The 16,916-nt window shown below is 36.9% G+C and overlaps 1 protein-coding gene and 1 long non-coding RNA gene across 20 annotated transcripts in view; one reads left to right on the top strand and one right to left on the bottom strand.

Annotated features, from left to right (window-relative positions):
* CCDC7 (coiled-coil domain containing 7) overlaps nucleotides 1-16,916 on the top strand; it is a 271,954-nt gene that overhangs the window by 108,376 nt on the left and 146,662 nt on the right. For 17 of the 19 annotated variants that reach the window (XM_073801610.1, XM_073801617.1, XM_073801609.1 and 14 more), the window contains exon 19: nucleotides 13,801-13,911. The exons of the other annotated variants lie outside the window; for them this stretch is intronic. In XM_073801610.1, coding sequence (XP_073657711.1) covers nucleotides 13,801-13,911 — 111 coding nt within the window. The remainder of the gene's footprint in view (nucleotides 1-13,800; nucleotides 13,912-16,916) is intronic. 19 annotated transcript variants of the gene reach the window in all.
* The window catches only part of LOC141278105 (uncharacterized), a 63,938-nt gene continuing 61,544 nt past the window's right edge, over nucleotides 14,523-16,916 (bottom strand). Inside the window, exon 3 of the long non-coding RNA XR_012330406.1 lies at nucleotides 14,523-14,658. This is a non-coding gene — a long non-coding RNA (uncharacterized lncRNA). The remainder of the gene's footprint in view (nucleotides 14,659-16,916) is intronic.

Genomic DNA, 16,916 nt, shown 5'->3' with positions numbered 1-16,916 from the left:
GCTTTTTATTGAAATATAATTGGTTAATATATAACATTAATTTCAAATATACAACATAATGATTTTTTAATTTAAATTTTTTTATTGAATTATAGTTGATTTACAATGTTATGTTAGTTTCTGGTGTACAGCAAAGTGATTCAGATATATATATATATATATGTGTGTGTATGTGTATACACACATACACACATATATTCTTTTCTTTTTTAATCTATTTTATTTATTTATTTTTGACTGTGTTGGGTCTTCATTGCTGTGCACAGGCTTTCTCTAGTTGCGGTGAGTGGGGGCTGCTCTTCATTGTGGTTCACGGGCTTCTCATTGCAGTGTGCAGGTTTCTCATCATGGTGGCTTCTCTTGTTGTGGAGCACAGGCTCTTGATGTGTGGGCTTCAGTAGTTGCAGCACGCGAGCTCAGTAGTTGTGGCTCACAGGCTCTAGAGCACAGTTCAGTAGTTGTGGCACATGGGCTTAGTTGCTTCGCAGCATGTGGCATCTTCCCAGACCAGGGCTCGAACCCATGTCCCCACATTGGCAGGCGGATTCTCAACCACTGCGCCACCAGGGAAGCCCCACACATATATCCTTTTTCAGATTCTTTTCCATTATAGGTTATTATAAGATATTGAACATAGTTCCTTGTGCTATACAGTTAGCCCTTGTTTTTGGCAGTACACGGGCCTCTCACTGTTGTGGCCTCTCACGTTACGGAGCACAGGCTCCGGATGTGCAGGCTCAGCAGCCATGGCTCACGGGCCCAGCCGCTCCACGGCATGTGGGATCTTCCCGGACCGGGGCATGAACCCATGTCCCCTGCATCGGCAGGCAGACTGTCAACCACTGTGCCACCAAGGAAGCCCAGTTAGCCCTTTTTTATCTATTTTATGTATAGTCATGTGTATCTACTAATCCCAAATTCCAAATTTATCTCTCCCTGCCTTTTCTCTTTGTTAACCATAAGTTTGTTTTCCATGTCTGTGAGTCTGTTTCTGTTTTGTAAATAAGTTCATTTGTATCATTTTAAAAGATTACACAAATAAGTAAGATCATATGATATTTGTCTTTCTCTGTCTGACTTACTTCACTTAGTATGATAATCTGTAGGTCCATCCATGTTGCTACAAATGGCATTATTTCATTCTTTTTTTATGACTGATATTCCATTGTGTGTGTGTGTGTGTGTGTGTGCGCGCGCGCATACATATATACACACCACCTCTTTATCCATTCTGTCGATGGACATTTAGGTTGCTTCCATGTCTTGGCTGTTGTAAATAGTGCTGGTGTGAACATTGGGGTCCATGTATCTTTTTGAATTAGAGTTTTTGTCCTTTCCAGATATATGCCCAGGAGTGTGATTGCTAGATCATATGGTAACTCTATTTTTAGTTTTTGAAGGGTCCTCCAGACTGTTCTCCATAGTGGCTTTACCAGTTTACATTCCCACCAACAGTGTAGGAGGGTTCCCTTTTCTCCACACCCTCTCCAGCATTTATTATTTGTAGACTTTTTGATGATGGCCACTTTGACTGATGTGATGTGATACCTCGTTGTAGTTTTGATTTGCATTTCTCTAGTAATTAACAGTGTTGAATATCTTTTTCTGTGTGTTGTGGCCATCTGTATAACTTCTTTGAAGAAATGTCTATTTAGGTCTCCTGCCCTTTTTTGATTAGCTTGTTTGGTTTTTTGATATTAAGCTATATGAGCTGTTTATATATTTTGGAAATTAATCCTGTGTTGCTTGCATCGTTTGCAAATATTTTCTCCCATCCTGTAGGTTGTGTATTCATTTGGTTTATGGTTTCCTTTACTATGCAGAGACTTTCAAATTTAATTAGGTCCCATTTGTTTATTTTTGCTTTTATTTCCATTACTGTAGAAGACAGATCCAGAAAAATATTGATGCAATTTATGTCAGAGAGTGTTCTGCCCATATTTTCCTCTAGGAGTTTTATAAATAGTATCCAGTCTTCATTTAGGTCTTTAACAACATAATGATTTGATATTTGTGTATATTGTGAAATGATCACCACAATATGTCTAGTTAACATCCATCACCATGCATAGTTACAAAACATTTTTTCTTGTGGTGAGGACTTTAAAAATCTACTCTCTTAGCACACTTTCAGATATTGAATACAGTATTTTAATTATAGTCATCATGCTGTACATTATGTTGTGGTTTTGATTTGCATTTCTCTAATGATTAGTGATGTTGAGACTCTTTTCATATACCTTTTGGCCATCTGTATATCTTTTTAGGAAAAATATCTATTCAGATCCTCTGCCCATTTTTTAATCAGATTAGTTTTTGTTGTTTTGCTATTGAGTTGTATGAGTTTTTCACATATATTACATATTAACCCCTTATCAGATACATGATTTGCAAATATTTTCTCTCATTTGATAGGTTGCCCTTTTGTTTTGTTGTTGGATTTTTGCTTTGCCAGAGCATTCCAGTTTGATGTAGTCCTACTTGTTTATATTTGCTTTTTTTGCCTTTGATATTATTGTCAAACCGCAAAAATCATTTCCAAGACCAATGTCAAGGAGCTTACTGCCTATGTTTTCTTCTAGGAGTTTTATCATTTTAGGTCTTACATCAAGTTTTGAGTTAATTGTGTATGGTGTAAGATGGTAGTCAATTTCATTCTTTTGCACATGGCTTTCCAGTTTTCCCAGCATCATTTATTGAAGAGACTGTCCTTTTCCCATTGTATATTCTTGGTTCCTTTGTCATAAATTAATTGACCATATATGTGTGGGTTTGTTCTACTTTCCCTTTTGGCTTGTTTTTGATTCACTGGTTGTTTAAAAGTGTGTATTTAGATTCCACATCTTTGTGAATTCTCCAATTTTTTTGCTATTAATTTCTGTCTTTTTAATATTTATTTATTTATTTGGCTGCCCTGTGTCTTAGTTGTGGCATGCAAGATCTTTGTTGCTGTGTGTGAGATCTTCGTTGTGGCATGTGGGATCTTTTTAGTTGCGGCATGCAGGATCTTTTAGTTGCGGTACACAGGATGTTCGTTGCGGCATGTGGGATTTTCGTCATGGCATGCAGGCTCTTAGTTGCAGCCTGTGAGATCCAGTTCCCTGACCAGGGATTGAACCCAGGCCCCCTGCATTGGGAGCACTGAATCTTAATCACTGGACCACCAGGGACCTCCCTTTGCTATTAATTTGTGGTGTCATTCCACTGTGGTAGGAAAATCTACTTGAAGATTTCAGTCTTCTTAGATTTGTTAAGACTTGTTTTTGACCTAACATGTAATCTATCCTAGAGATGGTTCTGTGTGTACTTAAGAATAATGTGTATTCTGCTGCTGGGTGAAATGTATGTACGTTTGTTGGACTAATAGCGATGTTGAAATCCTCAACAACTTTATAGAGTTGTTTTCCAGAGACTTTTTTTGTTCCTTTTTTGGGGTCATATTTCCCTGTTTCTTGTTGTTCCTCGACACCTGTGTTGCTATCCACATATTTGAAAAAACTATTTCCTCTCCTTCTCTTTACAGACTGGCTTTCTATTGTTTATTTTCTTGACCGATTTTCTTTAATTTATTTATTTGTTATTCAGGTATGATTAACATATAAGACTTCTGTTTCCTTTATTTTCACCCTCTTACACCCCGCAGCTTTATTGAGATATAATTGACATGTAACATTTTGTAAGTTTAAGGAATAAAACATGGTAATCATACACACATATATTGCAAAATAATTGCCACAATAAGGTTAGTTAACACATCAATCATCTGAAATATTTTTTGTGGTAAGAACATTTAAGATCTACTCTTTTAATAACTTTCAAGTATGTAATACACTGTCATTAACTATAGTCACCAGGCTGTACATTAGCTCCTCAGAACTTATTTATCTTATACCTGGAAATGTGTACCCTTTGGCCAATATCTTCCCATTTCCCCCACTTACAAGCCCATGGTAACCACCATTTTACTCTTGGTTTCTGTGAGTTTGGTTTCTATGATGTTAATATGGGCTTGTCATATAGCTTTTATTATGTTGAGGGATGTTTCTTCTATGCTCAATTTGTTGAGAACTTTTCTTGTAGTATTCTTATCTGGCTTTGGTATCAGGGTAATGCTGACCTCATAAAATGAATTAGGGAGTGTTTTCTCATCTTCAGTTTTTGGAAAACTTTTTGAAGGGTTGGTATTAATTCTTCTCTAAATGTTTCATAGAATTCACCAGTAAACCATCTAACCCTGGGTTTTTCTTTGATGGGAGGTTTTTATTACTGATTCAGTCTCCTTAGTATTAATTGGTTTGTTCAGATTTTCTGTTTCTCCATGATTCAGTGTTGATAGACTGTATGTTTCTTGTAATTTATCAGTTTCTTCTTGATTATCCAATGGTGATGTACAGTTTTTATAGTATTCTTATCTTTTTTATTTCTGTGGTGTCCATTATAATTTCTCCTCTTTGATTTTTTATTCGCTTGAGTCTTTGTTTTATTATTTCTCAGTTGAAAGGTTTCTCAATTTTGTTTAACTTTAAAAAAAAACAGCTGTTACTTTATTGATTTTTGTATTATTCTTCTAGTCTCTTTCTGCTTTGATATTTATTTCCTTTCTTCTGATAACTTTGGGCTTGGATTTTTTTCTTCTTTTTCTAGTACTTAGTTGTAAAGTTAGGTTGTTTGAGATCTTTTGTCTAAATATAGATGTTTATTACTTTAAACTTCCTTCTTAGAACTGCTTTTGATGCATCCCATAAATTTTGGCATGTTGTTTTTATTTTCTTTTTTTTCAAGATAATTTTTTATTTTATCTCCATTTGTTCTTTGACTCACTGGTTATTTGAGAGTGTATTGTTTGATTTGCTCTTACCTGTGAATTTTCCAGTTTTTCTCCTGTTATTGATTTCTTTTCTGCAACCATTGGGTTCAGAAAACATACTTGGTATGATTTCAGTGTTCTTAAATTTGCTAAGATTTGTTTTGTTACCTATCATATGATCTACTCTGGAGAATGTTCTGAGTGTTCTTGAAAAGCATGTATATTCTGCTGCTGCTATTGATGGAATGTTTTGTATATGTCTGTTAGAGCTCGTTGGTCTAACGTATAGTTCAAATTCAATGTTTCCTTATTGATTTTCTGTCTAGATGATCTATCCATTGTTGAAAGTGATGTGTTGAAGTGCCCTTCTTCAACAGAACTATTTTCTCTTTTTTCCCTTCAGATCTGTTAGTATTGCTTAACATGTTTAGGTGCTCTGATGTTGGGAGCATTTATATTTATTGTTTTATTTTCTTGATGAATTGACCCCTTTATCATCATATAATTACCTTCTTTGTCTCTTGTTACAGTTTTTGAGTTAAAGTCTATTTTGTCTGATATGAGTATAGCTATACCTGCTCTTTTGGTGTCCATGTTGCATAGAATGTCTTCTTCATCTTTTCACTTTGAGCCTATGTGTCCTTAAAGATGAAGTGAGTCTCATGGAGGCAGCATGTAGTTGAATCTTATTTTTTTATTTATCCACTCAGCCACTTTGAACATTTTGATTAGTGAATTTATTCCATTTACATTTAAAATATTTATTGAGAGGCAAGGACTTGCTAATGTGTCTTATTGTTTTCTGGTTATTTTGTATTTCCCATGTTCTTTTCTTCCTCTCTTGCTGCCTCCCTTTGTGAATTAATGATTGTCTGTAGTGGTACACTTTGATTCCCTTTTCTTTATTTTTTATGTATCAACTGTAGGATTTTGCTTGTCATTTTCATGAGGCTTACATAAAACATATTGCAGATATAACAATCTTTTTAAGCTGATAATGTCTTAGCTTTGATTACATATAGAAATGCTACCCTTCTACTACCCCCCAATATTTTATGTTTTTGATGTAACAGTTTACCTCTTTTTGTATTATGTATCCATTATCAAATTATTATAACTATACTTATTTTTAATAATTTTGTCCTGTAACTTTCATACTAGAGCTGAGTGATTAACACACCACCATATTACAGTATTAGAGTTTTCTGAGTTTGCCTATATATCTATCTTTATTAGTGTTATTATATGTTCATGTGTTACTAATTAGCATTCTTTCATTTCACGTTGAATAACTTTTTTTTAGCATTTCTAATGTAATGCAAGTCTAGTGATGATTGACTTCCTCAGCTTTTGTTTGTCTGTGACAGTTTATCCTTCAGTTTTGACAGATATCTTTACCAGTTAAAATATTCTTGGTTGCAAGTTTTTTTTTTTTCTTTCAGAACTCTGAATATATTATCCCACTATCTTCTGGCCCACAAGGCTTCTGCTGTGAAATCCACAGATAGCCTTATGAGGACTCCCTTGTATATGAGGAATTTTTTTTTTCTATTGCTGGCTTTAAAATTCTCTATTTGTCTTTGATTTTAGACATTATTTAGATAATGTCTTAGAAATGATCATTTGGGGTTGAAATTTTGGGGTGACTTATTAGCTCATGAACCTGGATGTCCAAATCTCTCTCCAGATGGGACGTTCTCAACCATTACTTTAAAATAAGCTTTCTACCCTTTCTCCCACTCTTCTCCTGAAATTCCAATAATGCATAGATTCTTTTAATGGTATACCATAGTTCAGGTAGGCTTTCTTCAGTCTTTCTTATTCTTTTGTTGTTGTTGTTTTCCTTTTACTGGATAATTTAAAACAATCCATCTTCTACTTCACAGATTTTTTTTCTTTAGCTTGATCCATTCTGATGTTGATGCTCTTTATTATATCTTTCATTTCATTAATTGTATTCTTCAGCTCCAGAATTTCTGTTTGATTCTCTACTATGTTTTCTGTCACTCTGTTAAACTTCTTATTATGTTCATGTGTTGTTTTCCTGATTTTATTGGATTGTCTGTGTTTTCTTGTGGCTCACTGAGATTCCTTAAACATTTTTTTTGAATTATCTTTCAGGCTAAGTGTAGATATTCATTTCTTTGGGGTTGGTTACTAGAGAATTATTTGTTTCTTTGATGGCGTCATGTTTCCTTGATTTTTCATATACCTTGGCATCTTGCTTTCCTGGCTTTGCATTTGAATAAGCAGGCCCCTCCTTCAGTCTTTACTTATTGGCTTAATGAGAGACATACCTTCATATGTCCAATCTGCTTGGTATTCTGGGGCTTTCTCAGGCTTTTTCTAGGGATGTGCCTGCTCCACACTTCTTGTCACGTTTTTAGGGAGGGGGAATTCTTAAGATTATATGCCTTCTCTCAGTCCTACAAAGCCAGGCTATGTGCTGACACCCTCCCATTTGTTTACTTTCCCCAGAGTGGTGCTGAATGATAAAATTTTATGTGCTTCCTCCCAATATGGCAGAATTGAGGAAGCTTTCTGAACATGCTCACTATCTACAAAGGCTCAATCTTGCTCCCGCTGAGTGTACACAAAGTGATCCAGCCATGTGGGGGGTGTGTGTATGTGTGTGTGTGTGTGAGGTACACTTAGTGTTGATGGTGCCACGGCAACTTGAGGGTATCCGCAGGTGAGGCTTTCCCGGTGGCTTGTGGATGGGCTTCCTGATGATTCCACAAAGTGGTTAGTAGGATTAACATCCCTCTGATGCCTCCAAGAGTCCTGGATGCTGTTCTCCAAGCACCTCCCTACCTTCTAGTTTTTCAGTAAACCTCACCTTTCTGGATAGGATAAGAAAGAAGTCGGGCTCTTTGGCAGCATCCTGAATAGCTGGGAAAGCCAGTCACTCACTCACATGCTCTCACTTTCTCCCATGGGAGAAATCATAGGCCAAGAAAGTCTCTCTTGGAACTGAGCTTTGCTTCCTTGGAGTGATGTGGTTAAAGAGAAACTAGTCTTCTTATCCTCTTTATTGCATCAAATCTTGGATTTTTGTTGTTGTAGTTGCTCCAACACTGTGCCGGAACTTCTCTGCTATACTCCCAGACTTCCACAAAGACACTTTCATCTGTGGGTAATTGTAAAACTTAGTGTCCTTTGGGGAAAAGAGGGTAGAAAAGTCTTATTTTGCCATTTTGATGATATCACTCCTCTGTTTTCTTATTGATATTTTGTTTGGATGTTCTATCCATTATTGAAAATGGGTATTGAAATCCACTGTTGTGGATTTCAGCTGTCAATGTTTGCTTCATATGTTTGGAGGTTCTGATATTGGGTGCACATATATTTATAAGTGTCATATCTTCTTGATGAATTGGCCCTTTTACTATTATATGATGTCCTTCTTTGTATCTTTTGATAGTTTTTGTTTTAAAGTCTGTTTTGTCTGATACAAGTTTTGTCACTCTTTCTCTCACTTAGCATTTTTATGGAATATCTTTTTCATTACTTCACTTTCAGCCTGTTTATGTCTTTAAACATAAAGTTATTTTCTTATAGATGGCATATAGATGGGTCTTTAAAAAATTGATTCAATTTTTAAAAATTGGTATCTTTCTGTGTGTGTGTGTGTGTGTGTGTGTGTGTGTGTGTGTGTGTCAAAAATAGGTATCTTTTGACTGGGGAGTGTATTTTTAAAGTCATTATTGATAGGGAAAGATTTACTCTGATCATTTTGTTAATTTTTTGGGTCTCTTTTTAGCTTTCTGTCTCTGTTTTCCTCTCTTGCTCTTTCCTTTTTGTTCTATTGATTTTTAAAAATTTTCATTTTCATTACTTTCTTATTTTTTCCTACATATCTTTTATAGATATTTTCTTTGTGGTTACTATAGGGCTTACATAAAGCATTCTATAGTTATAACAGTCTATTTTATATTGACAACAATTTGATTTCAATTTCACACAATAACTCTACTGTTTTACTCTCCTTTTAATGTTCTTGTTGTCACAAATTATATCTTTTTTATATTTTGTGTTTATTAACATGTTTTTATAGTCTGTGTTTTGTATACTTTTGTGTTTCTGTTTAGATTCCATTAATTTCAGTTTGAACGACTCTCTCTGGTATTCCTTATAGGGCAGGTCTAGTGGTGATAAGCTCTCAAGCTTTTGTTTATCTGGGAAAGTCTTTATTTTTGCTTTGTTTTTTAAGAATTGTTTTGCTGGATAGAGTATTATTAGTTGGCAGGATTTTTTTTTCTTTCAGCACTTTTAATATATCATCCCACTCCTTTGTTGTCTTCAGGGTTTCTGCTGAGTAATCTGTTGGTAGTATTGTAGGGGTTCCTTGTATGTGAGAAGTCACTTTTCTCTTACTGATTTCAAAATTCTCTCTTTGTTTTAGACTTCTGATGCTTCGATTATAATGTACCTTGGTGTGAAATTCTTTAGGTTTCCTTTTTGGAGACATTTAGGTTTCTTCAAACGGGGTATCAATTTTATCTCCCAGATTTGGGGAGTTTTAAGCGATTATTTTCAAATAAACTTTCTTTCCCTTTCTGTCTTCTTCTGAGACTCTGTAATGTGTATACTGGTTTGTTTTATAATGTACCATTTGTCCTTTCAGTTCTTTACTTTTTCATTTTTATCTTTTTTCTTTCTATGATAGGATAATTTCAAATGACCTGTCTTCAAGTTTGCTGACTCTTTCTTCTGTTTTATCAAATCTCGTATTGAACCCCTCTACTGAATTTTAAATTTCAGTTACTGTATTTTTTAGCTCCAAAATTTGTGTGGTGTTTTTTAAAGTATTTTCTATCTCTTTGTTGAAATACTCATTTTGTTCTTGCAACATTTTACTGAGGTAGTTAAGAGTTTCTATGATGGGCATTTTGAAATCTTTGTCAGGTAATTCATATACATACATTTCTTTAAGACAAGTTTCTGGAGCCTTTTATTGGGCCATGTTTCTTTCTTCTTGCTCCTTGACACTATGTGTTAATGTCTGCACATGTGAAAAATCTACCACCTCTCTACAGACTGGATTCATACAGAGGAAAACCTTCTCCATTCAGCCAGGCTAGAGGTTCTGGAAACCTGTCACACCTATTGTGTTGATGTGTCTTCCCTGGACTTGTGTATGTAAATTCTTAATTAGAAGGGGTTCTCTTTTTTACAGGAGTTCATGATCTCTTGCTCCCTCTGGTATCTCTCTGCTGTTCTGCAGACCCTGTGGAGCAGCAGCCTACCACCCAACTCTTGTTTGTTTGTTGGTTTTGTTTTCACAAGTCCCCAGGCTTGTAGTGTATGTGGAGGCTGGTCAGTGCTCTGAGAGATACAAGACAGATAACAGTCCCTTGGCATAGTTCTTTGAAAAGTCTGAACATTGGACATATATTTGAGTCTTCTCCTTCCTTCCCCAGGGAGAATATTGAAACTGTTTTCTCAAACGCATTGTTCTGAGCTGGGGAGAGGAGCTTTGACTTTTGAGTGCATACTAGTCTAAACTGTCATCTTTGTTCTTAGTGGTCCCTAAACAACTAGAATATTCTGGGTCCCATTAGTACATCAAGACAGGCAATACAGAAGCTAGGGCCTCAGGCATCCCCCTGAAAAGCTGAAATGTGGGTGAATGTTCCAATTCTTTTCCTCCCCAGGAAGAAGCTGGGATTGGGGGGGGGGGGGGGTTGCCTGCTTGTATACCAGCTCATATTGAATGTATACTCATTGAGTGTATACTAGCTCATATTATCACCTTTGTTTTCAGCAGCTCCCAACCTTAGGCCCTTTCCTCTCAGTGTTGAGATTCAATCCAGACAGAAACCAGTCCCACAGTAGCCCCCCAAAAAGTCAGAGCTTTGGACACATGTTTTAGTCCTTTTTTTCACTTCCCAGGGGCAAGCTGGGAGCTGACATTTTCCTCCTGATTAGTGGTGCTGAGATAGGAGGAAGAATTATTGCTAGAGGGCATCACAAATTTACCTTCTGGCTTCTGTGTTGCTGGTTCATCTTCAACCCATTCTGCAGGAACCTCTCACCTGGTCTCTGCATTTCTCACAAAGAGAATTGGTCCTTGTATTGTTGTTGAATTGGTATCTCCATGGGGAGGAGAGTCTAGGGTTTTCTGTTCTGCCATCTTCCTGATGTCACCATCTTGACTTCTTAACTTAGATGTGGCCATGTGATTTCCTTAGGTCAGTTTAGCATGAATTGGTCATGTGTGGAAGCATTAGGGGCCAGTGTGTGCTTCCCTTCATTCTCTCTTTTCCTTTGCTGCTGTGGCTAGGAATGTTGCAGATAGTAAGATTTATATCAGCCCTAGTTCCAAAGTGATAATGTTGAGCAGAACCTCTAGGTAAACTTTAATGAACATGGAGTAGGGACAGGAAATAGATCTTTGTATTTAAGCCACTGGAATTTTACAATTGTTTGTTACTTCAACATAATCTCACCTATCTCAGTTTATACAGTTTGCAATGATACAATCATAAATGATATGGCCGATTTTTTGTTCTGTTCTTCTTTAGTTTGGGCATCAGGGTACTGTTAACATTGTAAAATGAAATGGAGAAAAATGTGTCTTTTTCTAAATTTTTTATAGGTTATATAGCATAGATATTCTGTAATCCTTGATGGTTTCATAGACATTTCCCCTAAAACTCTTTAGCCTTATGACATTTTTAGCAGTAGATTTTCAGTATTTTCCCCTGAGGATATTAGTCTATTCAAGTTTTTTTGTATTTCATTAAATATATTTGGTAATATATTTTGTGAGAACGTTATTTACTTTGTCTAGACTTATATCACTTTTGATACAAAGATATATAAAATATTGTCTTATAATTTTAAAATATCTTCTATTTTCTATAGTTATATTCTTTTTGTATTTCTTGTATTTACTGGAAGAAGTAAAAGTAGTAGTTTAGAGCTCAGGCTCTGGAGCTGAACTTCTTGGGTATGAATTCAAGCTCAGCCAGTTATTAATCATATAACTTTGGTTAAACTAATTACCTTCTCTGTCCCTCAGTTTTCTCATGTACAGATGAAGGAATAATATTTTGTGCTTCAAAGAATCATTTTGATAATTAAGACATAAACTTGAGAACTTAAAGTGGTCCCGGACATTTTCACAAGTTTCTGATGGAATCCAACGTAGTTCCTTCCCTTTTAAAAAATTTAGCTTTTTACAGAACAATAACAACACTGATAACAATAGTACTGTGTTATTGACAGGCTTCTAATGCTTCTTCAAATCCCAGAGCAATCATTCTCCTGAAATCAGAGTAGACAGAAATCATGAATTCTAATTCTAACTGGTGAATAGTAGACTGTGCCCTTGGCACTCTCTTCTTTTAAACTTCTAATTAAATTACTTTGTATGATTTTATAACTCATACTATTCTTCTTTTTTTAGTTCTAAGTTTATCCTAGCATTAGCAAGTAGGAATTTATCCAAGATAATTACTGTGGCTTTATGACATGACCCTAGTACTAGTAGTCATTGAGAAATTCCCTACTGTTTAGTTTAGTATGACAAGATGTCCCATGCTGTCTTGCCCATTTCCTGTCTTGCACGTTTCCTGTCTCATAGCTGGAATCAGCTCTTTTTCCTAGGAACCGTGATTTTTTTTAATGGGAAATGTTATTAGAAACCAAGATCTGAAAACTAATTGTGCCCATCGGTACTGGGGTAGCTTTGAGGTACATTGAGCAGTCAGACTAGAAAATACAAATACACGTGTGTGTCTATATGTGTATATATATATTTATATACACATACATATACATATTCATACATACATATACCTACAAACACACACATGTGTGTATGTGCATGCATATATACATAGACATATTTAGAAATTATGAGTTTCTTACAGATACTTTCAATTCTAATCTATCCCCTCAAGGCTTGTTCTTGCCTTCTTCCACTTCTGTGTGCATGTCCCTTCTTTCATAGTGTAAATCCTGACTTCGCACAACATCAGCCTATTTACTTGTTTGCTCAATCCTGTAAAACTCTAAAAATGTTTTAGAACTGACTGATTAGCTTATACCATTAGAAAAACAAACCATGTAAAATATTTCATGATTTTATTTCTCTTACCCAAGATTGAGAGTGTAGTCCTGTATTCATGAGTTAGTTGGATTAGTGCCTTTTTAATTTAAGTTCAGTTGATTTATTTCTTAAGTTGCTTTCCTGTTTAGTGCACTCGTCATATCCTTGTTAATATAATTTTTTGGAATATATAGAATATCAACCTACTTTCAAAAGAGACCAAGAGAGAGGGAGAGGGAGAGGGAGAGGGAGGGACGGAGAGAGAGAGAGAGAGAGATCATCTTTTCCTGAATCCCTTCCCCTACATTCCCCAGTTTACCCCTTCTGTTGCAAGTAACCATCTATTATATCGTTTTCTGGTTTATTATTTCTGTATTTCATTTTGTAAATGTAAGTGTCTCTATTTTTCTTAATTTTCCCCCTTCCCCTTCTTTCTTACCTCAGAGGTAATATGCTAGATATCTGCTTTTTCACTTTTATTTTTCACTTAACATTCTTTCTTGGAAATTCTTTCATGTCAGTTTCTAGAAAACTTATTCATTTTTACAGCTGTATATATATAGTTTATAGTATATTTCTTAGGTTATTCAAGCAATAGTCTGTGAATATTTAGCTGGTTTTGAATATTATGCAATTACAAATGATGCTGTGATAAGTAACCTTGTTGCATATGTGTCTTCATTGTTTGGCCTATGATTGTAACCTGAAGTATAAATAACCGAAGAAAACTAGAGACTAATAGAAATATATTCAAAACACTCATTAAAACTTTTCTCACAATTTTCATGTCATACCTAGCATTATGGTAATTTATTTTTAACTTTATCAAAATGAAAGAAAGTTCTGCTGTACACTTGTATAAAGTTGAAGTTTAGGTATTTCACAATAGATACATATTTTCTATTCAGTGGGCTAAATGCATTTCTTGATGTAGGTTATGATGAAGCATCAGATGAAAAGCTTATGCTTAACCATCAGGATTCAGTGTCAAAACGCCAAACACAAGTAAAGAAACAAAGAACTTTCAAAAGGGAAAGACTCTCTAGTAAGTACAATAATTATAAATAACTTCATATTATTTTAAATTAAACTCATCAGAAGATCTTTTTTCTTTGCTTCCTGAAGATAATATCTCAGCATATGTTTTGCAGAAATTTTACATGTTGATTTTTTTTTTTTTTTTTTTTTGCGGTACACGGGCCTCACTGTTGTGGCCTCTCCCATTGTGGAGCACAGGCTCCCGACGCGCAGGCTCAGCGGCCATGGCTCACGGGCCCAGTTGCTCTGCGGCATGTGGGATCTTCCCGGACCAGGGCACGAACCCGTGTCCCCTGCATCGGCAGGCGGACTCTCAACCACTGCGCCACCAGGGAAGCCATACATGTTGATTTAAAGTATGAATACCCTAAGACAACTAGAGAGCAAAACTGAAATTATTGATACAATTTGGTTGGAATTTCTGATCATAAGACTATTTCATTCTCAGTATCCATTAAGGGCAATAATAGGTCAATAGTTGTCTCACTAAGGCTGTGTACCTTTCAGCCAACCTGGGAAATTTCTGCTCCAAAAGATCAGTGGGTGCCTCTCACCTATGTCAGTGTCTTTTTGCTATAGGCTTCGATGGGTGAAAAGAGGTCAGTAACTTAAAAACCAAATGGGGATCAGGTGGGTCCGAGGGAAGGCAGCTTGAATGGCCTGATGGAAGTCCTCCAGAGCATCCTGTTGGTTGGGTCTCCACTCAGAGGTAATAGCCTTTATGCTAACCCCACAGATATGTGCCATCAAACCCCTGTGGGCAGAATGCAAATGTGTTAGTACTCAGAGGGTCCCATCAATATTCAGACATTTTTTTTTTTATAATTTGGGGAAGGGAGGGCCAAAAGATATGCAAACATCTCCTCTAGAGTAAGATTTTTATCTGCTACCCTGGAATTTCACTTGGATACTAAGTCCTTGTCTATATTAATGACCTAGCCATGTTGCCACATATGGATCAACAGGGTGTGCAGTCCTGTGGGATGGTGCCTTTGCCTGGGCCCACCAGAAGGATGTCATCAATATAGTAGAAAGCTATTATTCCCTCTGTGAGTGGGACTTTTTCTAAGACATGCTCTATCCATTGAAGATAGGCAGATGGGGAATTTAGGGAGCCCTGTGGAAGGACATTAGTGGCATATTTCAATTAATTCTACATAAGGGTGAACTGATCCTGGTCATTTGCATGAAGAAGGTTGCTGAAAAGAGAGTTCAAGTTGTTGGTTGCTGTATACCAAGTTCCTTCACCTTGGGCAATAGCTTCTGTGACAGTCACAGTGCCAGGTTGGTACTAACACTCTGTGCAGCCTTAATTACTTAGTCTGTAGGCACCTGATGTTTTGTGCACAGGCCTGTTAAATGGAGAAATAGTCTATGGAATTTGTTGGCTTCTTTAAGCTCAGCAACAAGGGCAGTTATTTCTTTTTTACACCCAGGGAGTCAATATTGCTTTTGGTAGATATGGGCACTAGGTTCTGGTAGTTGGGTCGCTCAAGATCTTCCACCTGCCCCATTAAAATATCCTAACTGCAGCAAATCCCGTCACAACATGAGAGTGGATGCGAGTGGTGGGTCACATAAATAATACATCTATACCGACAATATATTCAGTAGTAGAGGCCATAGCAATGCACTGTACGGTAGTGTGGCCTGGAAAAGGTTTCTGTTTGTGATGGTGGCCCCAAACCAGACAGCATTATCTGTTTTCCCCTCATCTTGGTGCCAGGGCCTGTGGGGATTACAGTTATCAGTGTACCGCCATCCAGAAGGCCCAAGAAATGTAATTCTCGCCTGCCTGCAATTGTACTGGAATAGGCCCTCATATAGCTTCACTGGGGATGTAAGAACCTTGGTATAACCCTATCTTGTTTTTTATTTATTTTTATTTATTTATTTTTTTTTGTGGTATGCGGGCCTCTCACTGTTGTGGCCTCTCTTGTTGCGGAGCACAGGCTCCGGACGCGCAGGCTCAGCGGCCATGGCCCACGGGCCTAGCCACTCCGCGGCATGTGGGATCTTCCCGAACCGGGGCACGAACCCGTGTCCCCTGCATCAGCAGGCGGACTCTCAACCACTGCGCCACCAAGGAAGCCCTTGTTTTTTATTTTTGAAAGCTGTGATCAGGGTCAGTGTATGTGGAGTTCTTTGATCCATCTCAGAATTCACTGATAAAGGTAGCGAGAATAGCACTTGCATTATTCATAGCGGCCACCACAAAGTGGCCTGTAGTGGGGCTACATGCTGGGTCCTCATGGCCCATCATCTAACAATGAGTATCTTGGTGGAGAGCATTAATTTGCTGCTTTCAGACCCCACTGTATGGTAATCAGGCCCATAGATTTTTAGGTAAGGTCATTGCCCATAACATCCAGTAGAGGGAGCATTATTACCATTTTTACATCACTTTTTCTTTCTGGGCAGCAATTTCTGCATGCCTGAAAATTTGCCAATTAGGATCTGACTGTGTCACAACTGACTGACACAACTTATGAGGAAATTTGATTGAGCTTGATAACCAATAGGATTCACAAAAGTGAACTTAGAAATCTGAGTCTGGTAAGACCCAAGTCTAAGTTCTCTCCAGGTCACTGGGCAAAGTGATTCCAAAGTCCTATACATTCTTTTATATTAAAGGCATGAGTCTCGGTGTCAGGACTTAGAACTAACAATAGTCATAGAGTATAACTCAGCTTTCAGGGTCTCTGATGGCTTTTAGGCCTGTCTCTGGAGAACCATAGCCATTAGCTAGGGAATTGGTTCCCTAGCTCTCTTAAGAGTCCCTCTGTTAGATCTCTAATTTGACTCATCAGTGGAACTTGACCAGAGTTTGGAGGCTAAAGTGAAGGTCCAATGTTCCCTTCAAACTGAAAGTCTTATTTAACAATTTGTGAGAACTTTCTAAGGTGCTCTGTGGCCTCCACCAGCACTTTCTGAGGCTCACAGGCTAAGTGTCCCATTGGATCCTCACACTCTTGCAGTTGATCCATTTGCAAAGTCCAAGGGTGGCCCAAA

This window comes from Tursiops truncatus, chromosome 2, assembly GCF_011762595.2.
Source record: "Tursiops truncatus isolate mTurTru1 chromosome 2, mTurTru1.mat.Y, whole genome shotgun sequence".
NCBI lineage: Eukaryota > Metazoa > Chordata > Mammalia > Artiodactyla > Delphinidae > Tursiops > Tursiops truncatus.
Note: the sequence above shows the minus strand (reverse complement) of the source record. Positions and strands in the feature narration are given on the sequence as shown.